We start from the raw sequence: 27,480 nt of genomic DNA on the forward strand, positions 1-27,480 counted from the left end.
TATTTAAGTGAATACAAATGTTTTTTGTATATATTTGGGTATTTTGAAAAATCTGCATTCTTTTAATTCTGAAACATGAAACGCACAATGATGTTAGCAAGAATAATATCAACTGCCACATTTAGGACATAATATCATAATACACAGCATGAATAATAAAATGATGAATAGCATACGTCTGACAGTCCTTGCTGCGTCCAAACTTGTTTATTAGGTATACCAGATGTTTAAAAAAAAGCAAACAATGCTTATGAATACATTAACTGATTTTTGTTACAAAACAATCAAACATGATTTTTATTCAGAGGAGTTACAGGATAGGAAATGAACTTATACATGCTAAACTTCTAACTATACTATACCATCTTGGAAACTACATTCTACAACACCACAACAAACTGAATTATCTACATGGAATATATATAGATAGCATAAATGGAAAAAAAAGTTTCAAAACAACGCAAACTAAATTGACTTTACTTCGTGTCAGTACAGCATCAACAGTTGGCTAAACTACCTGAGTCACTGAACTGCCTGCTGCACTCCTCTTTAGATCACATTGCTGACTGAACTGCCTGCTGCACTCCTCTTTAGATCACATTGCTGACTGAACTGCCTGCTGCACTTCTCACACCTGTAGGGTTTTTCCTGTGAGTCCGCATGTGTCTCTTCAGATCACTCAGCTGACTGAACTGCCTGCAGCACTCCTCACACTTGTAGGGTTTCTCACCTGTGTGAGTTCGAATGTGTGTCTTCAAATGACCCAGCTGACTGAACTGTCTACTGCACTCCTCACATTTGTAGGGTTTCTCCCCCGTGTGAGTTAGCATGTGGGTCTTCAAATTTCCCAGCTGACTGAACTGCCTGCTGCACTCCTCACACTTGTAGAGTTTCTCACCAGTGTGAGTCTGCATGTGCCTCTTCAGATCACCCTGGTCACTGAACTGTCCATGGCACTCCTCACAACTGTAGGGTTTCTCACCTGTGTGGGTCCGCATGTGTCTCTTTAGATGACCCAGATCACCAAACTGCTTGCTACACTCTTCACACTTGTAGGGTTTCTCACCAGTGTGGGTCCGCATGTGTCTCTTCAGATGACCCAGCTGACTGAACTGCCTGCTGCACTCTTTACACCTGTAGGGTTTCTCACCAGTGTGTGTCAACATGTGACTCTTCAGATCACCAAGCCTACTGAACTGTCTGCTGCACTGATCACACTTGTAGGGTTTCCTACTGTGTGAGTCCGCATGCGTCTCTTCAGATCACCCTGGCAACTGAATTGGCAGCTACACTCCTCACACCTGTAGGGTTTCTCACGTGTGTGAGTCCGCATGTGAGTCTTAAGATTACTCAGCTCACTGAACTGCCTGCTACATTCCTCACACTTGTAGGGTTTCTCACCAGTGTGGGACCGCATGTGTCTCTTCAGATCACTCTGGCCACTGAACTGTCCATGGCACTCCTCACATCTGTACGGTTTCTCACCTGTGTGAGTCCGCATGTGAGTCTTCAGATTACCCAGATCACCGAACTGCTTGCTACACTCTTCACACTTGTAGGGTTTATCACCAGTGTGGGTCCGCATGTGTCTCTTCAGATGACCCAGCTGACTGAACTGCCTGCTGCACTCACCACACCTGTAGGGCTTCTCCCTTGTGTGAGTACGCTTGTGAGCCTTCAGATTGCTGAGCTGACTGAACTGACTGCTGCATTCCTCACACCTGTAGGGTTTCTCACCAGTATGGGTCCGCATGTGACTCTTTAGATGACTCAGCTTACTGAAATGACTGCTGCATTCCTCACACCTGTAGCGTTTCTCCCCTTTGCTAGATTGCACATTTGCCTTTCTCCTGACGTCATCCACACTCTGCAGGTTGATTGCTGTTGCCATCCTCTTATACTTGGTGCAACTTCTGTAGAGAAGATGAATGATCAATAATGAAGGAGATGCTAGATTCGTTATGTTACTGTAATTTAGTGTAAATGCAGAAATGTTCGCGGTGGTTTTATGTTCACAGTTTTCGCAGTGCACTCTTCAGGGCGAACTTAAAACCTAGCCTCTACCAGGCTCCGCGGATCGCTGGGAAAATACTAGTAGTAGAAATCGGCCAGATAGAGTGAATAGTATGCCAGGGGTACTCCGCTATACAGGGAAGCTCAATAGGCGAACCACGGATGGATGGCAGATTGGACCCTCTCTCCGTAGCTAACTCCCTTGGCACACTATTCACTCTATTAGAGCAATTTCTACTATTTTTCCAGCCATCCCGCGGGGCCTGGTAGAGGCTACTTAAAACCACCATGAAACTTTTCGCCCACCAATGACTGCAGCGCAACTAGTGTTTCAAACATGAACAGAACTTAAAACCACTGCGAACACTTCATTTTGTCCCTACCCCCAAATAAAAACCATGTGTTACAGGCAGTGCTTGTATGCTGGTGCCCCTACTGGATGGCTAGCAATTGCAATTTATCTGCTTTTTTCAATCCATAGTTCCAAATTATAATATATGGCTGTCGTTCTGACTGAATCTATATAAAATGTATCTGCTGACAAATGATGTAGTTCAACTTGAATTAGAGAAGCAATAGATACTGAATCTCTAATCTCTAAGCAGATCTCTACCAGCACCAGGGCAAAAGCATATCAGCCGGCTAGAATTTACAGCCAGATTCTGGCCAGCAACTGCTGATACCATTTTGCCCCCATAGAGATCTGCGTGGAGATTTCTGAATCTCTTTGTTAAATATGAAACACACCATCAGGCGATATTGAGTTGATTAAATGGATGACATCTTCTGGGGACCCCAAAACTGATGCAAGCCGTGATAAAGGCACTTTTTTTAATGCGCACGGTTGCTGGAGCGTGCTAATAAAAAAAAGTTTGTTAAAAAAAAGTTGCCTTCATTATAAATTCTACATGGTAAGGAAGGATTAACAAAACTAAACATGCAAAGTTTGATTAACCGAAATATATATTCTTTGTTTTTGTTCTTTCGAAATGTCTTCTTTGACGTTGGAATTGACTTTGCCATTCTACGACATTAGTATCCATTTTCCTAAATATGTTTTTGCAATTTACAGCAATTATTTTCTTATATTGCAACTGCTTACTAGGAGCAGTACTACAGTATGGCCGACATTTTTTTTGTTTAACCGTAACGGATGAAAATTGATGAGCGCGCGCAGATTAGCCTGGAATCCAAACCTATTTAAGCTCCCGAGTCTCTCTATTTGCGGAGAGAGACTCGGGAGCTATAATAGGTTTGGATTCCAGGCTATGCGCAGATGTCATCTATATCAGAGGGCCTGCATGGGGGGGGGGGGGGGGGGAGGTCCCGACAATGCTCTACGCTAAATTCGGAGGGCCGGCTACGTAATACGCTAAATTCAGAAAGCCTCCCTACGCTCTACGCTAAATTCAGAAAGCCACCCCTACGCTCTACGCTAAATTATTGAGTGGTCGGCAACGCTCTACGTAAAATTAAAACGGCCGATTACACTCTACGTAAAAGGGGCATGCAGGCCCTCATATCATTGGCTTGGCTTCGCTAGCGAAGATTTCAGCGGAGTCCACTTCTGGTACATGCCCTCTGGTGGCTGACGAGTCCGATGCGTGATCTACAGACTCGGCCACATCCATATAACTTACAAGCAAATCAACATGGCCTAATGAACACCAGATGTTGGAATGGCGGGAAGTATTCGTCCCATGGGCGGACGGGGGGACTTGGGTATACCTTACACATTTTATTAACTGCGCTCCTCATACCAATATGACTTTTTTACACCAATAACTACGCGGAGTTGACAATACAAATTGGATACACATAAGCACACTTGCATTTTCATTTGCCTTTGAATGAATAACCTTCAAAATTCTTATCGAAGAACCTCTGTAAACCCCTGACAGGCCCCTGTTGTTTACTTTATCCTCCACATTCCTCAATACGACAAGGGAATTCCTGCCTTTTTGGCGTGAAGAGCAAAATTTCAAAACAAACATTTTTGTAATATTCTCCTCAAAGAATCCTCAAAGCTATGGTCTATTTTCTAACGGCCACATGTGACAGAAAATTCAGTTTCGACTATCTATCAAATTATGAGATAACAAATTATACCGTTGACGCAAGTGTGGCAACATTTTTCAAACCTCTTTCACTTTTCTATCGAATCTACAGAGCTTTTAGTCTCAAAATACAACATGTCGTCTCACCTGACAACAGTTGAACCCTATCCCTGCACAAAAACGCCAATCGGTTGTCTCTGAATCCGCGGAAGTTATGTTTGCAAGGACGGCAAAGTGACAGGACAGAACCGCTCGCTTCTTTCTGACTCAAAATGCTGCGAAGCGAACAACACCCCCACAACTGTAGTGGGCTGTGCCAAATTCCCATCATGCACTTCCAAACCCTCCTGTGACCGATAGAGGCCTGTGAAGAAGGAACTCGCTATTTGGACACGATTTTTAACTTAAAACAAGTTCGTGACCGTCAAAAGACAATGGGGATTACGAAAGGAGGACGAGGTTACCTTATATTGTTTGTTTTAATGAATCTATCGGCTGTTGGACGTGTTTTATCGCAAGAAGACGTGTCGGGAGGGGGAGGGGCGGTGTCGTCATCAGCAGGTTGGGAAGAGGAAAATGGAACCGGCGCAGCGCCGACAACTTTTAAAGTCGAGGGGAAGGCCATGGTGCCCGGGCTCAAGCCGCTAGAGTGGATAGGCGACGCCAAGATCATTGTAGACCACGGGGCACATCTTGGGTTCTTCAGGTAAGGACTTATGATCGCAAGGTAGATCGAAAGAAAGGTAGAGCTACAAAATATTTGACATCGTGATTGTTAACGTTATGTCCTCTCTGGCATTCTGAAAAGAATTATGCAACTACATCTATATCAGGCTACAAGAAAATATATTTTTGTGCGGAACTTCCTTCTAAATCTATGCTGCTCCAACGCCCAAGGAGGAAGTTGTTTGTTACATCCCACATCCTCACTCCCAACTTGCAGTAGACTTCCAGTAGTAGAAAGGCAGCAAAATCTTCACTACGTTGAAGGCGGCTGCCTTAACCGAAAGAAAGAAAAAAAAAAAAAGGAACAGGCATAAACATGTGTATTGTAGTGACCATCATCAGCAGTTGTGTATTGTACTATTTGTAGTTTCTACTCGTCTTGTGTGTACATGTACATGTACTTGTACTTTTGTAGTACATGTCTTTTAGAGAGACTGAGTTTCGGTTTTCGCAGTGTTTTAAGCTTGCTGTTGAAATTATTCAGTAGTAGTACGAGGAAATACATATTCACAGTGTTGTGATTTCGAGTCAATGTTAAAACCATGAAAATAAAATCGAAGCAAACACTTCAAAATTTGCAGTATATGTTCTGACAATATTATCGTTTTTTGTATTCTATTTTGTGCCTGACTTTACTCCTGTATTCTCCCTGACAGGATGGACGGCAGTTTTACCCTGCATGTGCCATCAGGGTCCTTTGTGGTGGAAGTGGTCAGCCCATCGTGGGCCTTTGAACCGGCCAGAGTGGATGTCACTGCCAAGGGCAAGATCAGGGCCAGGAGGGTCAACCTGCTCCAGATCCAGAAGAACGACCCCCTGCCGTACCCCCTGCGCTTCAAGTCCAAGGGCAGAATCAACTACTTCGAGAGAAGAGAGCAGTGGAGGATAACAGACTTTCTGTTCAACCACATGGTGAGTAAAGGCTGGATGTAACACCAACATGGTCGTAAGTAAAGGAAGGAAGGAATAAATAAATGAAAGATGAGTTATGTACTTTGACATGTTGGAAAATGTGAAAAATCACATAATCCAAGTGTGGATCTCCAATTTTAAGTTTTTGTGTTGCTTAAGGTTTTATACATTCAAAGAATATGTCTTTTTATTGCTTGTTGAATATCATAACAAATGATTTACAGTATGATGAATAGTTATTGCTGTAAAACCAACAGTCTTTACTGCTTGAGTCTCAGATGTGAGAGATTGTGTCATGACAATTTGCTGTTTCCTGTACCACAGGTGATCATGATGGTCCTCCCACTGGTCCTCCTCCTCATCCTGCCCAAGATGATTAACACCAATGACCCTGAGATGCAGAGGGTGAGTACTCAACTACTCATTGTTTAAAAAAGTGTCATGCTTCGTCCTCAGTCTGAGTTCGGCCCCTTTACTTACAGTGTTTAATTTTAATTGATTTTACCTTCTGTATTGATGTAAGAGTTATTCCATTATGTTGCATACCTTTTTATTTCTGGGACATCAGTCATTGCAGTGTCACACATATATTTCAGAGAAGAAACTGTAATGCCACTGCTATTCATGCATACTCTCTCTCACACACACACACACACACACACACGCACACACACACACACACACACACACACACACACACACACACACACACACACACACACAATCACAATCACACACAATCACACACAATCACATATAGCCTTATACAGTTGTATCCTGACAATTCACTTACTACATTATCCTCTGATACCTTGCAGGAAATGCAGCAGTCTATGAACATGTTGTCCCCCAACAAGGACCTACCTGACATGTCAGAGTTCTTCACCAAGATGTTCGGTGGGGGCGAAACCAAGAAAACAACAACAAGCAGAAAAGTCAAAAGAAGACAATGAGAAAGCCAGAGTTAAACGGTAGCACTCTGAGAGTGTCATGAAAATAACATCAAAGTTAGAGTGCTGAATGTTAAGTGACTGTTAGTGAGGTTGCATGGGTTGGAATGACAGATTAATTCGGGATCAGGCTGCAGAATTTTACTTTATTGGTAGCTACTAAATCTAAGGGTGAAAAGGACTTTGATTGTAAACTCAGCTCATGTCAGTCATGATCCCTGGCTGCTACATTCTCATGGAAATGTCTTCTTGTGTATACTGCTGGTGTTTTGTAAAAATGTAAAAGCTATATTCTACATTAATGATAATATGGGCTAGCTTGCATTTACTTTACTTTTTGGACTGAACACTCACAAAAACTAATTGACAAAATTGATTTGAAATGTCACAGAATGTATCGGGTGCACCAAGATTCTGATTCGTGTAACATTACTTCTGGTATTTACTGTACTGTATAATGATTCTGAATAGAGACAATGATAGAAGTTAAGGACATAATCTTAATCACATGATTTGAGAATTCCATTCAATTTCTGCATGTAAGACAAACATAGTAACTGTGTGTAAAAAGTGATGTTATTTATTCTGCATGTTACATCTCTGCTGTGGTGTTTAAATTAAAACAACACTAAAATGTAGGTTGTGTTTACCCTGTTAGATGACAAATAAACCTGTTTTGTGGATTACAGAATTTCCAGGAACCATTGTGTACATTTAATTCATTTTTATCATAGAAATTTTCAAATGTCCTGGGAGATTTACTTGGACAAATTATTTGATAATAATAGTAATATTAGATGTGGCAAGTCAAATAGTTGTTGTACGAATGATGTACCTAGGACTGTTCTAGCTGATGTCGAAACCATAAAAAACTGTTTAGAAGTACCTTAGTTTCCACGATTGTGGCATACCTGCCCTCTGTAAACTGACATATTCAGTGGTTTTAAGCCAAATGTCCACAAGATCGTACACCATGATTACATGTTGTCTTGCATTGCTTTACTATGGTAGTTTCTATTGCCAACTTAAAAACTGCCTTTCCTTCCTACTGCAAGATAAACTCTCTGCAAACTTTAATGACTTAACAGTATTCAAAGGTCAACAAGGTTATGCAAGCCATGTGTTATGCAAGCATCATATCAAGCTAAATTCCCATGCAAGAACAGTTTTTCAAACCAGTTTATTGAACAAAGCAAAAATTGCCCTTAATAGGAAACTAAATACATGTTCCCTGTGTCCACAAAAACATGAAGATGGATTTAGTCTACAAGTTGTGAATGGGTATGAGCTACACATACCTTGATTAGATAAGTCCTTATGGTAATAATGTACAATGGATGTATCATACCAGAAATACTGACACTTCCTCAGTCACCAACATTTAGCTTTATACACAAAGCACCTGATGCTGTATTTATAATTGTAACAATTTTTGGGTTATTGGAGAACTTAAGCATTCATTTATTCTGTTTGTATGTAAAAGACATCTGTAGTACATATCACCTGAAATAAAACCAGACCCTGTCTTCAGATATATGTACACTCAATTCCTGAACAACTGCTTCTTAACAGTCAAATAACATTTTGTCCACTGTATATAGCTACAACACTCATTCTTTGACTAAGCCTACATTTCCCTGGTGTTCCAACAGCAGGATTTAGCAACAGGATTCAACTTGTATGATTCAACAGCTATGTTGATCTACTTGCACCTTAGAATTATCTCACCTTGAAAATTTGCCAGAATAACACAAAAAGAGAGACTTTGATGGAATAAAAGTTATGATCAGCCTTTGAGTTAGAATGTACATGTAGTGCTGCTGGACAAAATAGTTTTACCATAGTTTTATTACATCATCTGTTCTCCAAGTCCAAGGATGATGTTACAACAAAATAAGCGTCATGTGAACACAATAAGCTGGTGCATTATGCCGAAGAGTGGTTATACCCGCTATACAGATACAGAATAACCACTGTTTGTCTGACCCCACTCATTTGTGCTTTTGTAATGAATTTATTGCTTACCCTATGAAATATGATAACAAAAAAAGGATTCACCTAGAAATAAATGAAGTGCATGTAAAGAGATGAAAATGCTTGAGCAGACAAACCTGGCTTCTTGAATCATTATAAAGACACGAATGTAAATCCAAAACACAGCTCAGATCTACCACATAGTTTGTAACTTCTCTAAAACTGGATCTCAGCACAGGTGTGCTGTAAGCTGCCTCTTGTATGTTGCCAATGCCGACCGACTAAACAAATCTTATTGTATCAAAACATACCCATAACAGGTATTCGGAACAAGGACTACATGTGTGTCATATACAATCTTTAGAAAAAAAAACAACTAAACATTTTCAAATAATAAACACTAAACTTTATACTGTCTAGTAGTATACTTGAATGTGTAATATCCTTAAAGTTGAGACTCAGTCAATAATGCCAGTTTTAAAATACAATCAGTATTTAACAAAGGTCTGGAATAGCCACAATGCCTTGATCTTTTTTTTACAATGTACAAAAATCTACCTTTCACCTGTTAAGGATATAGCATGTGCAGAAGGAATTAACTCTGTCACACAACAAACTACAGTACATAGCCTAGAAGTTGGAAGGAAGGTCTCGGAACTAGATTTGAAAAATGTAAGAGCCATTTATATCTACAGGCACAAGTAACATCACTAGAATTACTGGATAGAAACACTTATCCGTTCCAAAATTTACTCTAGCTCATCATCCATGGTTGTTGTTGCCATTGCTGATGCAAATTTCTGTAATAAAGAGAAAGAAAGACATGTCATTCCTGGATACCACAGGAGCAGTAGCTAACATGAGTATCATACATAGAACAACTATAGCTATTGCCATGCAGCCATCCTGTGCTGGTTTCTTCTCTAGTGATTCAAATCAGTACTTCACTCTAGAGCTCCAATTAAATAACTGGTCTTACCTGGAGATCTTCACTTATCAATACTTCATGATAAATTTGCAGATAAATTTCCATTGTCTCTATAGCTACAAGGTCTATTAGCTATAAGGATCCCTTTCCACCAGATGACAATCATTGAGTGACCAAAATTTGACTTGTGTGACCCTTGATTTTATAATTGGAATATTGAATATGATGGAAGATGTAAAAGCATGATACATAACCTACAAATATTTTTTCTTAAATCTATGAAATTTGTTGTGCCATCTGTCAAATTTGGTAGCATCTTCGATTATCAATGACAGAAGCATATTCTTGAAGTTAACCTTGACTAAAGATTGACAGCTGTACCAAAACTAGCATCCTATCTTACCTGACTGACACTTGGTAGCTTGGCGATGAGCATCTGGAACACCTGTGGAGGCAGCGTCTGCTGGAGCACCTGCAGCAGCTGCTGGGGCTGCCCACACACAGCCACCGCGTTGGTCAGGTGCTCAACACCGTTCTCAAAGTCACCTGTGTCAAAAGGTGAACAACATCAGAGATTTATCAGACTTGTGTTTTCACAATATAGACTAATGAAAGGGGGTGCAAAACTGTCCTTCAGTGTAACAAACCAACTTTGTGAGCGCAGACTGGCAGCTGGCTATATCACACCCAACCTTTGCACATCTAATTCCAGGCATGGTTTAAAGCTATCTAGTGCGGATGCCCTAGTCTGCGTGCTATTTTATCAAGTTTATCGGAGCTCCCACACCTGGTCCCTCACAAAATCTAGTGAAGAACCGAGTATGGTAGCCTGTGTTTACACAAGCTCTTGCTGGTGGAGGTTCATGACCCCCCCTGGACCGGCCGCTAGGAGCGCGATTTAGTCAGGCTACCGAGTACGGGAGCCCTGGTAATCTAAACAGGATGGTACTCATGCTAGTTACAGATGCCCCTACTGTACTTGATTACGAGTTACACTTTGGATGCTTTATTAAGTCCACTCTACGATGTAGAACTGACCCTGAGCCAACTGCTCCTCTCCCAGCTGGACCTCCTCCAGGAAGAACTTCTGCACAGCCTCCGTGTCCTTCAGGTCAGGGATCTGGAACACAAGAAGGAGGTGTAGAGTCAGTGTTTACATCCACAGCCTACACTTCATCATAATCATCATCTGCCATACTCTTAGCCTTGAAACTACACCATCAGGAGCTCCCCGGTATCTCTACAGCACTGGGAGTGAAGCCCGCCGGCCCAGGCAGATTAGCCCGCTCGTGGGGCGGGTTTACGGGCTTGGTTTAATTAGTTTGCTCCGGAAGAGAGGGCAATAACTCCATATGCTAGCTAAGAAGACAGGCTGGCAGAAATGGGTCAATATAGCAGACTGGGCCTGGTAAAACACCCCTAAACCGACCCTAGAGACTGGTGACCAGGCTGTCATACTCTTAGTACTGTAAATCTTGTAAAGTCTGTGATGGTTTTATATTTATACTTTTATACCATCTTCGGGATGAGAAGGCTCCACCTGTGGTAATCCCGGTCACAAACATTGCTCATTCGCAGATCTCACGATGACCATTCCGTCACAAATTCATGACTCAGCCAATGTGTATTTCCAAAGTATCATTACTGTACTACAGAATTGTTTCAATGGTGAACTTAAAACATTGCAAAAACCTTTTCCCTTCTACTGCAAAAACAACTGAATCTACAGTTGTAAATATAAACATGGGTGATTAGCAATGTATACAGATCCAAAATAACATGATCACATGAACTGTTAAGTTGTATGCTGCACTTATCTTGATAATAAAATGATTTAAAAAGAAAGTCAAATGACAACTGTCACCCGTCACTGGCAAGATTCAACAAATTATGCCTACCTTTGTTGATGTCTGTGGTTTCTGGCCTGCCTTCTGCTTTTTTCTCCCTGCATAATATAAATGAAGCCAAATAGGGAAATGTTGATATAAAGTATGGGCCTGCGTGTAAAAGGTGCACGGTGCACAAGTAATTTAAGCGCTGTGCAGAGAGATTGGTGGGCGTGGGGAGGGGGGCGAGGCCGAGGGATGCACGTTTTTTCGTGACCCTTGATGACATAACATGAGAACACACGGCCCGGCAAAACGTTGCACACCGTCCCATGTATTTCATATAGAAAGATAACAATTTTCAAGTGATCAAATCAAAATAGTGTTGTTCACCAATTGAGGTTATGATTTACAGCACAAACGTGTAATTTGATTACAACCGGTAAAAATACAAAATTTTCACCCGGCGCCCCCCTCCCTCTCACCCGGCGACATGAGGTGAGAAACAAACACTTACTTTCTCGCAACTTCTGTTTGAAGCCGGGGTCGTTTCGTCTCTTGTGGTCGAAGTAGATGCAGTAGCCTAGAAATAACGTGCCACAGACGCCAGCCGCGAGGCTGAGGGCCGTTTTTGTGGTGATCATGACTTGTCCTAGTCCGCCCTGCATGTGCACGACAAGATGGCAACCCCTGCCTGACCGAACCGTGACGCAAGATGTGGGCCTCGCGGTCTGTCTGCCGTACCCTCATTACCGTGCCTGCCAAATGGCACTAACAATGGTGCCCCAAAAGTCGCAGTTCCCGTGCCTGACTTTCTATCAAACACTTTTGTGACACGTTCATGGTATAGCCATAAGATATTTTCTGTCAGTCGATGTGATTTAAAGAATGCCCTGTATCGTTTTTACAAAGCACAATCAAGGAACGAACGACACGGAAAATATGTCAACTGACGTGATCGACCAGCAGAGTCCTCCGGCAGTTAATCGACACACTGCATATCTTAAGCATCTTAACTCAGTCAAACGTTACCGGGTAAAGAGGATATCGGTAATGTGTGACTTTTCCTCTTTTTAATGGAACAGTCTTAGAAGTGAAATAACGGCAAAAAGGTTAAGACACACACAGGGGCCCTAAAGAAAACTTCTTTTCATTGGAATATATTTAGTCAGGTGATAAATATGTCACTAGTGGTGCTCAATCTCCGGTGTTCCTCACGGCTACACAGAGCACAGAGGCTATGTACCATTGCTTAAACGGATATACGCAGTTACTAGTATATTAGTAATAAGTCAAAGTGTCGTGCAATTCCCATTTAGGCTGCACCAAGTAATTTTTATGGATGACGTCCGCGCGCGCATTGATTTTGGTCTGTTCCCAAAAAAACAAACAAGAAATTCCGCTTCCTGTAACTATGACCAAAAAGTTACGACAGTGCCGTAAATCGCGTAAGATTGACTCGTCACGCGAAAGCCTAAGGCTATTGGCAGGATCATCCTGTCAGCAGTAAAAAATTTTGCACTGCTGACAGGATCGTCCTGTCAGCAACAGAAAAAATTGCACTGCTGACAGGACTGTCAGCAGTAGAAAAAATTGCACTGCTAACAGGATGATCCTGACAGCAGTGCAATTTTTTCTACTGCTGACAGGATGATCCAGTCAGTAGTGCAGATTTTTCAACTGCTGACAGGATTTTTTTTAGATTGTTGGCATATACTACTGTACCATGTCCAGATAACTCCAACCCTAGGCCTACCTAATCTAAAATAATACTATAGATTGTCGTTAGGCCGGGCGTAATAGACCGGGCGCTCTACGGGTCGGTGATACGCGCCGTTTTGAGTATCAAGACATGGTCACGGAAAAAGTCGATAGTAAAAGTCAAAACTGGTCAGATCAAGCATATAAATGTGTCATGTGGGTTCGGTCGCTAAATATGTGAGCATAAAAGTGAAAAAGAGCGGCAACGTTGTTATTATTGGTATGTATGCTCTCGATGTCGGTCAGGGAGAGATGACATTCGCGCAACTGTACGAGAGACTTGTAGCGGCGAGTGAGTTTCGGCCGTACAATTTTAAGCAAGTTTTGTCAAGATCAGCTACAGTGCATTTCTTCTGCAATGACGTGAAGATCGGGAGAGGCATTGAAGTTTACTCCGGCCTACAGATGGGGCAGGCAACCAAGCAGTTCGGTGTTTCATCCGCATGGAGGTCGACAAGACAGCTGCCACAACTGAAGCTCCTAGGCCCAAGTCTGTTTTTGAGGTATGAAAAGTTCCGTTCTTAAGTCTGTTTTGGATTAAGTACCATGTACCAAAAAATTATAATCTGGGGAGTACGAGTGTAAGATGAATGCATTCATGTATTCTGCATGGATAATGATCGTTTATTCGTTTCTGGTTATTTATACTTGTTGGGGAAATATGCGCTTTTTTTTATTTCTATCATTTTTGGTCCATATTTGGCTCTTGAATAATTGCTATTATTCATTAGGATTTCTAAAGCATAGGTAGAAATGTAGTAATGCCTGCGAATAGTTAATCAGCAACTAATTTTGCCTTTTTTAATATACCATGTTTCTGCAGGCCTGCAAAATCAATGGGATATGGAAAGAAACAGGATAGGACAACAACTGCTGTTCAACTTCAACTGATTTATTCAACTTATTGCTGTTTTCATGATAAATGAAATAATTGTTAGTTGTTACACTGTGTTCTCTCATTCAATTTGTGTCCTAACATGTGTCGTCGACTATTATATTTCAAATCTAGGCATCTTGTTTTTTTCGGCACTTCTTGTTTTTTTTTCGCGCTCTCGCATTAGATTTAGGGTCTCCAAAGGACGTCATCCATAAAAATTACTTGGTGCAGCCTTACATGGTGGGGATCTAACGTGCGCTCAAGTGGTCGTCCTTTCAAACGAGAAAAATATTGTATACCATCAGGATGCCCACACTCGTTTATGGTCCATTGAAGTGTAACGTTAGGTGCTATTTCAGGATTGTATTGTTTACGTGATACATGATGCGTCCTTACGAGGACGATCATGAAACTACACCGAGCGCCCCCCCCCCCGCGTGTACACTAAATGTCGGGCAGTAACTTTCTAGCGAGGTCCAATCATATGGCTGCTCGCAGGTCACCGAACGTCACCGACAATTAGCCAATGACAGGTCGAGTTTTGGGTTGTTAACACCCCTGGTCTTATGTAAATGTCATCAACTCAAACCAAGCGCCTTTGAGTTGTTATTCCCACTACTTCCATACGTATACATCTAGATCTAGATCTATCAGTTTGTAAAGTTAACTTTCACCACCAAAACGCGAAGAGACTGAAGAGATGAAGTTTTACAGCTTCAATGGCGCTGCACTAGCGCTAATAGAGCGATCATTGCGGGAGGGAATAGATCCCGACGAGGGTGAAAGTCTTCGCGGCGACCCAACATTTCCCACCAAAAGCAAGCTCTCAAAGACGGGCCGCGTACAGAAATGGAGGGAAATCAAGTCCAAGCTAGTCTTGGGTCAGGCTTTTGTGGCACATTGTGAGGCCCCAAATCACCGACTGCCGGCGAGAGAAGACATTGAACGGATTTTCCGGCAAAGTCACCTAAGAACGAATCCAGAGTGCGACAGGCATATGGCATTATTCAAAAGAGCCGATAAACCCGATTTTGTTTATTATATTATGTATTACCTATGCATCTAGTTTTGTTTTTCCTTCGACACTGTATACTTACCTTTGTTTGAATCTATACAGGCGCAGACTATTGTCAGCCAAACACGAAAGCGACATTACTTCCCTGTATTTTCTGATGGCAATAAATGTAAAGTTTTGTATGTCACATTGTCTATCACCAAACATTATTTCCGTACATAAAATTTAAAGAAAATGCATGATACGAAGTGCTACAGCTTAGAACTTTAACCATGCTAAAGATACCAAAATGCTCTCTCCGAAGCGTGGCGTTATGGCTATACTGCATTATCAAATATAAGGCGTTGTGTAGTCAGGTCGTGTCGATGTTTAAAACTTGTTCAGTGCGTAGTTCTGCTCTACATAAGCAGGATTAAAAGTCATGTGCTGCAAGTCACACGAAAAGTTACTTCGTAATGTATTGCCGCTATTAACAACGAACCAGTAATCGACGGACAAAGGGTGTGAAATATTCCTTCTTGCCCATCGCGTGCCAGTAGATTGGCGTTAATTGCCTACTTTGCATTTTAAAGGACTGGCTTTGTTGGCCGTCATTGGCTAATTGTCGGTGACGTTCGGTGACCTGCTAACAGCCATTTGATTGGACCTCGCTAGAAATTTACTGCCTGTCGTTAAGTGTTGGGCCCCCCCCCCCCCCACACACCACAGAAACTGAGGCTGTCCTTGGTGCTGAAGACTATTCTGTATGGTGTGGCTCTGGGTTGATCCCGATAGCGCGTCTTGTTAGAAGATTCGGGCATTCGTTGTGATTCTCTAACCATACAAGATAACTTCTAACCCACCCCATACTTATAAAGTACAGAGGTTTGAGGAAAAACCAACACGCAAAACTTGTTTACATACAAGATGAGTTTATTTTAAGCCAATAGAACACCAAAAGACAATTATAGATCGCGTTGTGCAGGTTAACTATGAACATCAAGAAAGTTTCTAGCTACTTAATCAGTTGTATTAGGAAGCAGCGTGATACGAAATTATGAAACTGAAAGATACGCAGTCACTGAGAAAGTAATGAGCATATCGATATCAAAATAAATGTACTCCTTGCTCCGGATATCTTCTGCTACACCATTGTCCTCTGTGGCTTATGATTAAAGTAATGGTACGGGAAGATGAAATACCACTGGCAATTATGTAAATACCACGTAAAAACCTGTAACGTTACCAAAGATGTAAAAGGCATTGCCGATAAAAATGAAATCAGAAATAAACCTGAATATATATCAGTAGGCTAATTCAAATTGATGCATAGCGTTATTTTTATCGAAAACACATGTGTAAGTATGTGTGTCTGTGTAAGTGTGTTTGTGTGTGTGTGTTGTGTTTGTGAGAATGTTTGAAAGTTCGAGTATGTGTTTAAACATCTGGTTATTATCTAATAACACGTACGTACTGTTATCCTAAATTTAAGTAAAGAAATGACAATATAGAACGTTTTTGAATCAACTGACCTTCTCGTCTGTCACATGTTCGCAGGAGGAAGGTGGTTTTGAAAGAGGATGAGTCACCTAACAGCCCTTTGTACTGTCAACCCACATCCTCTCTATACAAGACATGTCGACACAAAGTGACCATCAACAGTCAATATCTCCCTTCTCTTATAAAACCGTATTTCTATCCCCTCCTCCCCTCTCCTTGAAAAAAGACTATTCCCACAAACGTACGTCACAGCTTATCTCCGAGCAGATGTTTGGGTTAATCGTAATGTATTCTCTGACAACCACAACCCAATTCTCCTATACTATATACCCTGGAGAGGCTCTGCAAAAAACGGACTGAGGTTTCCACTTGTAGCCTCTAACCAGCAGTCAGCCAATCAGATAATTACCGACATGTTTTCTTTAGGTACATCCGATTCTCTGATTAGCTGACAGTTGGTTAGAGGCCACGCCCGGAAAAGTGGAAACCTCAGACAGCTGGTTAAGCAGAGCCTGTCAAAATGTATTGTTCAGGCCGAGGGTGAGGCTCTGCGTAGGGTAATGCCAAAACCCTCACTTGGGAGGAAGGACTGTCAAAAAACAATTACAATCGTCCACCCAGAGATCTGCTCGAAGAGTACGTCACAACCTACAGCGGGGTGACCTCCATCTCCGGCCGGCCGCCGCCATCGTCGTAAGCAGGAGGACGCCCCGCCATGGCCTCTTCGTACTTCTTATCCACGGGCGGCAGCGTGCCCCGCACGTTGTGGTCGATGATCCCCGCGCCGATGGAATCTCCCAGAACATTCGTGGCGGTTCGGAAGCGGTCCCTGGAAAAAGCATATTATTGATGCTTACTGCATGCTGTGTACTTTTTTATCAGAAAAAGTCGGTTAACTGTCTTGCAACCCTTTTAATATCTATTATAGCTTCAGCATGATACAACGCGCCGTTGGCATGAACCAGAGAGGTACTTAGTCTTACATCCCTTGCCTTTCAGTTATTCTTTTATATCTTGATAAATGTGTTGATTTTTTAAGATCCCAAAGATGGGTTAAGTCGGATGATCATGACGTCAAGATTTATTCCCTTGGGTAATTTTTCAACATATCATACAGAAATACTCACAGTAGCCAGTCAATGGCGAAGAGCAGAGTGATGTCCTCTATAGGCAGCCCCACAGCCGTCAGCACGATCACCATGGTGATGAGCCCAGCTGACGGTATCCCAGCAGCCCCCACGCTGGCGGCGGTAGCGGTGACGCTGTGTGTGGATCAGTCACTGTCGTCAGGTTAACTTATAATCTTCAATTCTCTCTAAAGAGGCATATATGTGGAGGGGGCAGATCACCAAGGTAATGATCTATCGTTTGACCCTCTCACTAAATCATGAATAGAATAGCTTAGAATAGAATATAGATAAATCACAGAATAGAATGGAACAGGATAGAATGGAATAGGATAGAATAGAATAGAAAAGGATAGAATAGAATAGAATAGAATAGAATAGGATAGAAAAGGATAGAATAGAATAGAAAATAATAGAATATAATAGGATAGGATAGAATAGAATAGAATAGAATAAGAGAGAATAGAATAGAATACGCATTCGATGTTGCCTTTCGGGAGAATAGAACAAGCGGAGACCCTGCTCACCTGATGGCGACGATCTGCCCGAAGTTGAGCGTGATGCCGTTGACCTGGGCGATGAAGATGGAGGCGACGGCCTCGTACAGAGCGGTGCCGTCCATGTTGATGGTGGCTCCCACCGGCAGCACCAGGCGGGCCACGCGGGGGTCCACGCCGTTCTTGTCCTCCAGGCACCGGATTGTCACCGGCAGGGTAGCGGAACTAGGATTGGATTGGAAGCAAGACGGTCAATAATACAATCTCCAAGTGTATACGGAACAGCCTACTATAGCACCAGAGAAGAATACTTGAAGAATACTCCTATAATACATTTGTAGTATCAGGACATTTGCACAATTCATACAAAGTATAGATATAATTGTTACATGAATTCCAATTGTCTTCGTTGTGTCATATTCAGTTGTTGATGGTGTCGTCATTTTAATCCAAGTGACATCTGAAAAGCAGGTTGTAAGACCCGAGTTGTATCCTCCATTCATCTACCATAGTCTCAATTGTGTATAGCATGATAGCCCAGGTTGAAGCATAACCAGCTGGCCCTCAATGTAATCCCCAGCACATGGCAGAAAGCAGTGCATCGTCGCTGAGCAAGCCATTCTATAGCTAAAGAATATAGAAATGCATAGATGAGTTTCTAAGACTAAGAGACTATGAAGTAGTGTGTTCTTCTCACCTAGAGGCGGTGCCAAACGCCGTGACCAGGGCCTGGCCGATCCCAGCGATGTACTTGAACGGGTTCTTCCTGGTGAAGATCAGGTAGAGCCCGGGGAGGATGATGAAGCCGTGAATGGCTAGTCCTGTGTTTACAAGGAGAGTTAGATACATGTGTAACTAAAGTGCTAACATTTGAGACACTTTGAAGCTAAAAGAAATACTGCTATCAGTATCACTATCATTATTACCGAAAACGTGGACTTGTTTCTTTCATGCTTTCGTTTTTTTCTGTTTGCTTATGCATGTATGTATACTATGTGTCTACAACATTAACGCTAGCATTGTCATACTAGTATTCGAATTTTTTTTGGGAGGCCGAAGAAAAACCCTATAGGTTTCTGGTCTTTCCTCCATGTTTTCATCAATGCTGCTGTAATATGATTTACTATCTGTATATATATGCGAATATTCAATCAACAATGAACAATAAACAAAAATTAGATCACTGTTCGTAATTAAAGTGACCCAAAGAATACGAAAGAGACACACATGGTTGTCAAGCCTGCGTAGGCTATATCTTATGCGTAAAACACCGAGACTGAGCCGTACTCTATATAACGTTACATCTGCTTGAAGATTAACTTACCGACGATGACAGTGACCATGTACATGCCGAGCTGCCCCACCAGCTTCAGAGGGTCGATCATCTTCATGATTTTACCAGCGATGAGGAACATGATGCCGATGGGAGAGTACCTGAAGACGGAAAGGTACCACAAGAATAAAATTATCCGCACTCTACCTCCGGTGATCCTAGCCTTCCCAGCAGGCTTTACGGGTCTGGGTCATTCTTGTAAGGCCTGATGTGTAGAGACTGCTACAAAGGCTACAATGACCTGCTATGTCCTTGGAAAGATTACTCGCTGAGATGATGGTGGTAGTATAGGTTGCTGAAACGTCCAACGTGTAATACCAATAGAAGTATTTACAAGAAGCGGACAGGTGTTTATTGGAACAAAAGTTATCCAAACTACCAGAGAACCGACTCTTGAGAACTGTGTTTCCAGAGTCTTGATTTGAAATCTCATTTTGGAGTATTTGAAACAAATTAAGGAAATGACTTTGCAGATTTTTCAGATGCAGTTGTAGAAGCCAAAATGTAAGCGACATGACGTGTTAGAATTTTGCAGCCACAACTTACCACATGATGAGGTAGACCAGCGTCATGATGCAGTCGTTGAAGATGGTGAAGACCTGGACCAGAGGCTTGCCCTTCTCGCCCATACGGCCCAACACCACCCCGAAGAAGATGGAGAAGGTGATGATGCCCAGAACGTTCAGGCGGTTCAAATAGCTATGAAAAAATATCGCTTTAAATGGTCAGGGTTGTTGTAGGCTCTCAGTTGGTGGTTAAACCACATAGCAGTAAGGTCTTGAATCTACAATTTTTAGCTTTTTTGGATCGTACGTACTGCACTGTGTGAAAAATAAGCCGACAATGTATATGTACTGATAGAGTTAGCCCATGAGTTTAATCATCAACTATCTTCTTTAAGCAATAGTATCGACATTCAGAATGATCTCAATTGCTTGAAACAAAGCTGTATGGACTCCAACTGACCTGGGTTAGTTTATTTGGTGCACCGTAGTATGTCCCAGAGGTCTCGCAAAGACGGTCTTTAAATCTATTTACTTTGTTTTGTTTTGTTTTGTTGCTTACCCTCCTTGCTTCACATACACCTTGATCTCCTCCGGAATGGCAGTGACATTGGTCATCATGGTGGTCATGGCGGAGGCCGTGGCGGTCATGTTGGGAGGGCTGTAGGCTGGGTTGGGCTTAGTTTGCTCCACGATCCGCGTGTTGTACTGCAAAACGGACAGGGCAAACACCACGCGTTTACGGTTAATCGCTGCATGCAAAAGGTTTCAAAATGTGTATACTTTTGAAGAATAGATTTGTCATACGTTTAAGGTCGATGTATGTTTTCTCAGAGCTATAGCTATTCAATCAATTCTATTTGAAAGAGAGGAGGGTTGGCAATTAGGAAAACCTTTTGACACCTTTTAGCCCCATTTTCTCAAACTCATTCTTCCCATTCACTGAGTTTACTCTTGTAGGTCCATTCTTTTCTTCTGTGAATATTTCTGACCACCCCTCCCAAATGGAATATCCTAGCCTTTTTGACTACAGTCACGGTACAGAAGACTCACCGACTGGAAGCACGCCTGCGCAATGTTTTCGGGAAACATGTTCCTGTGAAAAATACAGAAAAAGGAACATGTATACCAATGGTTTATATGGAAAAAAATGGCAAGGTGTCCAATGGTGGCAGCCAATAGAATGAATTGATGTCAGGACGCTATACAACGAGTTAGAATCGTACCGTAGAACAAAGAAAAATCCACTCATTAGCAAAATAGCACACTAACATTGTGGCGTTAATTATATAAGATGTATTGTGACCAGACTTTAGATTTTGTGTTTTAGATCAACCTAGGTCAAGGACAGGCGACTCACAAACAAGTAATACGAAAACAAAGAAGTCGCTGGGTCAAAAGAGCAAGACTAACGTATCCTGTAAGGAATTCGAATGCTGACGGTAAACAATGAATGCCAGTCATTCTGCATGGTTGAGTGGAAAAGGTAACATTACATGGACTGCAGCCTTGGCGAAATGCCATTTGCGGACATGTTTAGGTGGGACAATAGCAGGCCAATTATCGCACCAACCACCCCATAATAATTGATTTACGCTTGCGGTTTGAGTCTTTGTTGTTGACTTCAGATGTTCGGTATGACTACTGTATCAAACTTCAAATATATGGTGGTTTCTAATTTGATATGTTGACGAATCGTTGTGACATTTCTAGCTTAAAAGCAACAAAAACAACACAAAGGGTATGTTGCCTACTGATTAACGCCCATTTCTCGCACGTGCTATCATTCTGAAGGGTTGTGCGGAAAAGGCAACAACAGTCTGACTGGATCTTTGGCGAAATGCCATTTGTGCGAGGCATGGTTGACTGTGACCACAGCGGGTGAATTATCGCGCACCAAACACCAATATCTCACATTTTGGTATGATTAATTTGTTATCTAGAATACGTTATGGTGGTTTCCGAGCTCTCAACAACAATAAGTGGTAATATCATATTGGCAATTGCGAATCTTTGCAATTTATTCAGTTCTTAAAAACGAAAGTTACCCAATAAAGATGTGGGTTCCTTAATGATTAACCTTATTTTCATGTGTTATAATAAGGTCGTCAGGACCTGGAGCACAAGATGAAGTTTGCAGAACAGCTATATTTTTTCGGAAAATTTGAAAATGATAGAATTATGCTTTGGGAAAATCATGTGCGAGCATAGTTGGCCTAAACAGCCGGGTGTATGCTGCGTTAGGATAAATTGTAGATTGAGTTTATTGAGTTTATTGAGATACCCTTTAGCCCCTCTAGGGGGCTAATCTTCCAGGGCTCATAAACGCTACATGTACATCACAAAGTACATACATACACACATAATTACATATTTACATACAGGTAAAAACAGGTATAATTGAAGAAAAGGATTGGTCAAGGTCAGAGGTCAGAACCATCAGTCGACATATCTGGCAATAAAACATACCTGCAAATTACTACAATGGCTACCTATTTACAAATCAAACTATCAATCCATCATCAAGTTAAAACCATTACGTCGCATACATTTGATAAACCAATTTCTTCGGAAGTGTCTAACATCCGATACAGTCTTGAATTCGCTAGGTAGTGCATTCCATAACATTACGGATCTGTAGCTGAACATTCTCTTTCCGCTGTTGTTCTTAGGTTTGAAAAGATAATAACTGTACACTGATTGCCTAGTCGAGTAGCTGTGTGATGCATGAACTGTTTCAAGTGATTTTTAGATCTCATGTGGCTCACCTGTCATAACAATCTTTAAGAATAACTTTAGAGTGCTGATCGTCAACCTTACTTATTTATTACCTGATCAGATCCAAGAAGGAATCCGCGGCGCTGACTCTGCGGGAACTGCCCGCCCTCTCGATCTTGTCCGGGTCGCCCTTTCCGGGGTGGATGGCCACCACCAGGATGATGCCTGGTGATGACAAAAAAGTTTGAAGACAACTACAATCTCTCAAGAGCATATCAACGAATCCCGTTGAAGTTGTCAGTTTATTTCTGGTTATCAGGGAATCCAGCTTCAACGTAATGTAATGTTTTGGCGGACGTGATGCACGTATGCGTCAAAATGGTTTAAAACACATAGATAGGTTCATAGCAAACATCACGAGACATTTACAAAAGAATTTAGGTGTTGAATTGATATCCTAAAAGTTATGCAATCGTTTTGTCTACTACTACTTTGAAGAATTTGCAATTGTACCAATCTTTTTAGCATTTTCTTTCGCGCAAGTAGCCTGGGTGTCATCCGATTGCTGATAGGGCTCCAACACTCGCTGCCCTGAAAAAAAATCATGCAGGACAGCTAGTGTAGGAGCCCCAATATTAATCGGATTGCGTGCCGATTTGAGCTTATCATGAATAAACAAAGGTTCAAACAAACAAACCCATGACAGGCTATCATGCACGTACATCTGACAATGGATGTATGCAAAGCCAGTACCTATGATAACAGCGATGAGAGTGGTGCCGGCGTAGTACGCTATCGCACGTCCTCCCAGTCTACCCGAGGTCTTGGCGTCTAAGGTGGACAGGGCGGAGATGATGCTGCAGAGGATCAGCGGCAGGATCATGCTCTTCAGCATCCTGATGAACAGCTCGCCCGGGAAGGAGAAATAGTCGATGTTCTGAAACATCACAAGACACGGAGTCATCAATTGATGATTCGTAGAAATGAGAGAAAAGGCAGAAATAGATTTTCTGTCATTCTTAAACATTCGTGACCTTGGGCAGTAGTTTGCATAGTCCGGTGGTTGGTGGCTCTACCTCTGGACCTATAGGAGGGAGTTCAAATCGACACCCCAGCCGTTTTTGCCCGGCATGCAACATACTGGGAAGGGTCGCAGTCCTTAGGATGGGACGTTCTACAGTCTGTTGTGACTGTCGGAAAGGTCTGGAGGAATTTCCCTGGTACAAAAAACCTGTATCATCACTGTACATATCGCTTGTCTGTTCTGTCAGGACCAGTGGATACAAAGCTCTTTAGTGAGTCAAACTGCCTCGAGATCGTTTTCACTTTCATGACAAGATAATCATTAAAACCCTTCCTTACCTCATCAGACAGGTTGGCCATCCGCATGAGGAAGCCCATCATGGTCCCCAGGATCACGCCCAGGATGGTCAGCAGCAGGAGGAGGTTCTCCTTCAGGGCCTGCTTGCAACACTGTCCCCGGGAAGGACCGTAGTCCACATCCTCGATCTCGTCAGGTCTGGTCATGCTTCTTCTTCACTGTAGGAGAGTTCATATGCCCACAATCTTAAGATAAATGTGGCCTTAACAGACTATTTCCTCGCAAGAATGGGCTGTAGTCTTATCTTATTGAAATGTTACTATTATGCACCTGTCACACAGCAGGCATTTTCGGCAACACTTGACGCGCGATTTCTCTCAATCATCGCGCGATTTTTAGGCATCGGTCGACGTTCGCAGGTCAAAGAGCCCTGTTCAATTTGATAGACGAAAAAATTCGCTTGACTCTGGGACAATTTTCAGATTCGGCGACCTTCAACAGGGGCATTCCGTCACTAAATAGGACTGAATAGAACACCTTGTCAATACTTTGGACACCTTTGCCAAGCTTCTTGCTCGTTGCCTAATAAAGATGTTAACTGCAAGCTGCTTGGGAACAACATGTACAGATCAATGTTGAATTGTATTCACAGTTACACAGTCAAACTGTAGCCCGAGAGCTCTGGTATGTGAGTGCAAGGTCGCCCCGGATTTGCCCCGAAGCACTTCTCTGTGCCATGTTGTAATAACACGCAGGTGTCCACAAACTAGACCAACGGGGCGATTCTGTAGGTGTCTGTTAAATTAACTTCGCAAGCAGACCTTCTATGTCCTATCTGTGCCCTCCGGAATTCTGTCAGCTCTCATGATCCTGACAAGCCTGATAAATGATAGGCTACCTTGTCGTTATAACGCTTCTATTGTAAACACCAAAAGGCATACCTTCACTGGCTGCTGTAATTCACTGTTGACACATTCCGACAACTCATAGATAAACAACTAAAGACGACACACCTTTATTCGTGCAATACTGTACTGCCTTATTCTTAGGGAGTAACTTTAGGTCCTACCTTATGTTGTTTCCTTGAAATATCACACCCGCCACTGAAACCACGTATACCTGCCTGATTCGAGAGATAGTCGACGGGAACAATGGTGAGTGACGTAGAGGGGTCTAGTTCCGAAGAGGCGGTAGGACTGGTCTGACTGAGATACTCAACTTGTTAATATTTATAAGTGCAGGACCAAACCACTACAGTGCGAGTACTGACTTATTTCGTGTTGTTCTTCATGGCACAACTCTTTTACTTACATGTGACTATCACTAAACTGTCTTAATACAACATGAATGACATGACATTCGAGAAGTCAAACAGGTCCAATTTGCTTTTCTTATGAATGAGTTTCGAGCTGAGGACTTTCCTATCTCCCGCTCTTCGAGTGAATTTGTACATTGGCGTGTCTTGTCTTGTCTTGTCTTTGCCTGGGGCGATCGCTAGGTTTGGATTCAACTCCCGGGAAACACATGCGAACCGTGTAAAATCACGCACGCGGGACAGAAACCCCTGCCGTGAATCCAGCGTGCACTAAGGTACGGCTGCTACAGTGGCACACTCCAAGTGACCACAATGAGCCTTAGCAGAGAAGTGGGTGTTTGGCAAAGACATTCTGGATTCGCTTACATATTCAATCTTTTCGTCCCATATATTTATCATTATTACTACGTAACCGGTGTTACCGATGATCAAACATACTTCTGACGACATAATTTTTGCACGACATTTTGTTATATTTGCATATTTGAAGAACTTAGAACAAGTCCATTTATTTACCCATTAAGCCACAGCAAGTAACTTTTACTGCTGTCATCCTCGTGAGCCTGAATCTTGCGCAAAAAAAACAAGGTGGGCAAAAAGACAAGGAAAACAAGTCGTTTATTCCTGTATTCAATATTCTACGTACAGTACGCGACACTTGTGTCAACATTAAAACCTTTAAGCAGAATAAGATAGAAATTTCTAGTAATACCAGGTCACATCCCCATCCATGTCTGTATCTGCTAGATTTGAACAACACAGCCAATTATTCGTTTAAAGGATTTCATACTATCAGTGGTATACAGCAAATATACTTTAAATAACACACCTTACATAAGCTGTTCACATTTCGTGGATACTATGCCATAGTGTCTTAACTTAAATCTGTATGTACTTAAAATCTGTTTATACCAGTAACGTTAGTACAAATTACATCAATGCCATGTCATTATGGGACCTGTCAATTTCGTGAAAAGATGATGAATTAACCATGACAAGAGCATCTGACACAGTTTGTATACCGGATGGGTCTGATAAGGCTGCACCAAGTAATTTTTATGGATGACGTCCGCGCGCGCATTGATTTTGGTCTGTTCCCAAAAAAACAAACAAGAAATTCCGCTTCCTGTAACTATGACCAAAAAGTTACGACAGTGCCGTAAATTGCGTAAGATTGACTCGTCACGCGAAAGCCTAAGGCTATTGGCAGGATCATCCTGTCAGCAGTAAAAAATTTTGCACTGCTGACAGGATCGTCCTGTCAGCAACAGAAAAAATTGCACTGCTGACAGGACTGTCAGCAGTAGAAAAAATTGCACTGCTAACAGGATGATCCTGACAGCAGTGCAATTTTTTCTACTGCTGACAGGATGATCCAGTCAGTAGTGCAGATTTTTCAACTGCTGACAGGATTTTTTTTAGATTGTTGGCATATACTACTGTACCATGTCCAGATAACTCCAACCCTAGGCCTACCTAATCTAAAATAATACTATAGATTGTCGTTAGGCCGGGCGTAATAGACCGGGCGCTCTACGGGTCGGTGATACGCGCCGTTTTGAGTATCAAGACATGGTCACGGAAAAAGTCGATAGTAAAAGTCAAAACTGGTCAGATCAAGCATATAAATGTGTCATGTGGGTTCGGTCGCTAAATATGTGAGCATAAAAGTGAAAAAGAGCGGCAACGTTGTTATTATTGGTATGTATGCTCTCGATGTCGGTCAGGGAGAGATGACATTCGCGCAACTGTACGAGAGACTTGTAGCGGCGAGTGAGTTTCGGCCGTACAATTTTAAGCAAGTTTTGTCAAGATCAGCTACAGTGCATTTCTTCTGCAATGACGTGAAGATCGGGAGAGGCATTGAAGTTTACTCCGGCCTACAGATGGGGCAGGCAACCAAGCAGTTCGGTGTTTCATCCGCATGGAGGTCGACAAGACAGCTGCCACAACTGAAGCTCCTAGGCCCAAGTCTGTTTTTGAGGTATGAAAAGTTCCGTTCTTAAGTCTGTTTTGGATTAAGTACCATGTACCAAAAAATTATAATCTGGGGAGTACGAGTGTAAGATGAATGCATTCATGTATTCTGCATGGATAATGATCGTTTATTCGTTTCTGGTTATTTATACTTGTTGGGGAAATATGCGC

General features: G+C 42.1%; 5 protein-coding genes across 6 annotated transcripts; 1 reads left to right on the top strand and 4 right to left on the bottom strand.

Moving 5' to 3' along the window:
* Positions 1–590: 590 nt before the first annotated feature.
* LOC136432010 (zinc finger protein 436-like) lies at positions 591–1,166 on the bottom strand. Its single transcript, XM_066423023.1, has one exon. The coding sequence runs from the start codon at positions 1,164–1,166 to the stop codon at positions 591–593; it is 576 nt and encodes a 191-aa protein (XP_066279120.1).
* Positions 1,167–1,174: 8 nt separating this feature from the next.
* On the bottom strand, positions 1,175–4,321 carry LOC136432011 (zinc finger protein 678-like). The gene is made up of 2 exons (XM_066423024.1): positions 4,218–4,321; positions 1,175–1,913 (listed from the first exon to the last, which is right to left on the bottom strand). The coding sequence occupies exon 2, from the start codon at positions 1,889–1,891 to the stop codon at positions 1,175–1,177; it is 717 nt and encodes a 238-aa protein (XP_066279121.1). The 5' UTR covers positions 1,892–1,913; positions 4,218–4,321.
* A 77-nt stretch (positions 4,322–4,398) lies between these two features.
* On the top strand, positions 4,399–6,784 carry LOC136433796 (endoplasmic reticulum membrane protein complex subunit 7-like). Its single transcript, XM_066426317.1, has 4 exons — positions 4,399–4,776; positions 5,453–5,708; positions 6,033–6,113; positions 6,527–6,784. Exons 1-4 carry the CDS (start codon positions 4,505–4,507, stop codon positions 6,659–6,661), a joined length of 744 nt encoding a protein of 247 aa, XP_066282414.1. The 5' UTR covers positions 4,399–4,504; the 3' UTR covers positions 6,662–6,784.
* A 2,276-nt stretch (positions 6,785–9,060) lies between these two features.
* On the bottom strand, positions 9,061–12,115 carry LOC136433797 (mitochondrial import receptor subunit TOM20 homolog). The gene is made up of 5 exons (XM_066426318.1): positions 11,904–12,115; positions 11,459–11,505; positions 10,599–10,680; positions 9,964–10,106; positions 9,061–9,432 (listed from the first exon to the last, which is right to left on the bottom strand). The coding sequence occupies exons 1-5, from the start codon at positions 12,052–12,054 to the stop codon at positions 9,382–9,384; spliced, it is 474 nt and encodes a 157-aa protein (XP_066282415.1). The 5' UTR covers positions 12,055–12,115; the 3' UTR covers positions 9,061–9,381.
* A 3,814-nt stretch (positions 12,116–15,929) lies between these two features.
* On the bottom strand, positions 15,930–25,249 carry LOC136433804 (excitatory amino acid transporter 1-like). Of its 2 annotated transcripts, none has more exons than XM_066426329.1 (12): positions 25,087–25,249; positions 24,059–24,235; positions 23,450–23,633; positions 22,810–22,921; positions 21,032–21,074; positions 20,541–20,686; positions 20,022–20,174; positions 19,467–19,576; positions 18,840–18,963; positions 18,173–18,367; positions 17,646–17,780; positions 15,930–17,347 (listed from the first exon to the last, which is right to left on the bottom strand). In XM_066426329.1, exons 2-12 carry the CDS (start codon positions 24,221–24,223, stop codon positions 17,167–17,169), a joined length of 1,548 nt encoding a protein of 515 aa, XP_066282426.1. In that variant the 5' UTR covers positions 24,224–24,235; positions 25,087–25,249; the 3' UTR covers positions 15,930–17,166. The 2 variants fall into 2 exon arrangements, with proteins under 2 accessions (XP_066282426.1, XP_066282427.1); XM_066426330.1 differs by having other exon boundaries at positions 25,141–25,241.
* Between the last annotated feature and the right edge of the window lie 2,231 nt (positions 25,250–27,480).

The sequence above is a fragment of the Branchiostoma lanceolatum genome, chromosome 4 (genome assembly GCF_035083965.1).
Source record: "Branchiostoma lanceolatum isolate klBraLanc5 chromosome 4, klBraLanc5.hap2, whole genome shotgun sequence".
NCBI classification, from domain to species: domain Eukaryota; kingdom Metazoa; phylum Chordata; class Leptocardii; order Amphioxiformes; family Branchiostomatidae; genus Branchiostoma; species Branchiostoma lanceolatum.

What these genes read in the sequence shown, in the direction of transcription:
- LOC136433796 (XM_066426317.1), top strand. Translation starts at nt 4,505, where the DNA reads ATGGGGATTACGAAAGGAGGACGAGGTTACCTTATATTGTTTGTTTTA. An exon ending in ACTTTCTGTTCAACCACATG is followed by an intron (nt 5,709 to 6,032) that starts GTGAGTAAAGGC and finishes CCTGTACCACAG; the next exon opens with GTGATCATGATGGTCCTCCC. An exon ending in ATGACCCTGAGATGCAGAGG is followed by an intron (nt 6,114 to 6,526) that starts GTGAGTACTCAA and finishes GATACCTTGCAG; the next exon opens with GAAATGCAGCAGTCTATGAA.
- LOC136433804 (XM_066426329.1), bottom strand. Translation starts at nt 24,223, where the DNA reads ATGACCAGACCTGACGAGATCGAGGATGTGGACTACGGTCCTTCCCGG. An exon ending in TCCTTCTTGGATCTGATCAG is followed by an intron (nt 21,075 to 22,809) that starts GTAATAAATAAG and finishes TATTTTTCACAG; the next exon opens with GAACATGTTTCCCGAAAACA. An exon ending in TTCGCCATTGACTGGCTACT is followed by an intron (nt 17,348 to 17,645) that starts GTGAGTATTTCT and finishes TGCTTTTTCCAG; the next exon opens with GGACCGCTTCCGAACCGCCA.
- LOC136432010 (XM_066423023.1), bottom strand. Translation starts at nt 1,166, where the DNA reads ATGTTGACACACACTGGTGAGAAACCCTACAGGTGTAAAGAGTGCAGC.
- LOC136433797 (XM_066426318.1), bottom strand. Translation starts at nt 12,054, where the DNA reads ATGCAGGGCGGACTAGGACAAGTCATGATCACCACAAAAACGGCCCTC. An exon ending in CAAACAGAAGTTGCGAGAAA is followed by an intron (nt 11,506 to 11,903) that starts GTAAGTGTTTGT and finishes TATATTATGCAG; the next exon opens with GGAGAAAAAAGCAGAAGGCA. An exon ending in AGAGGAGCAGTTGGCTCAGG is followed by an intron (nt 10,107 to 10,598) that starts GTCAGTTCTACA and finishes CTTTTGACACAG; the next exon opens with GTGACTTTGAGAACGGTGTT.
- LOC136432011 (XM_066423024.1), bottom strand. Translation starts at nt 1,891, where the DNA reads ATGGCAACAGCAATCAACCTGCAGAGTGTGGATGACGTCAGGAGAAAG.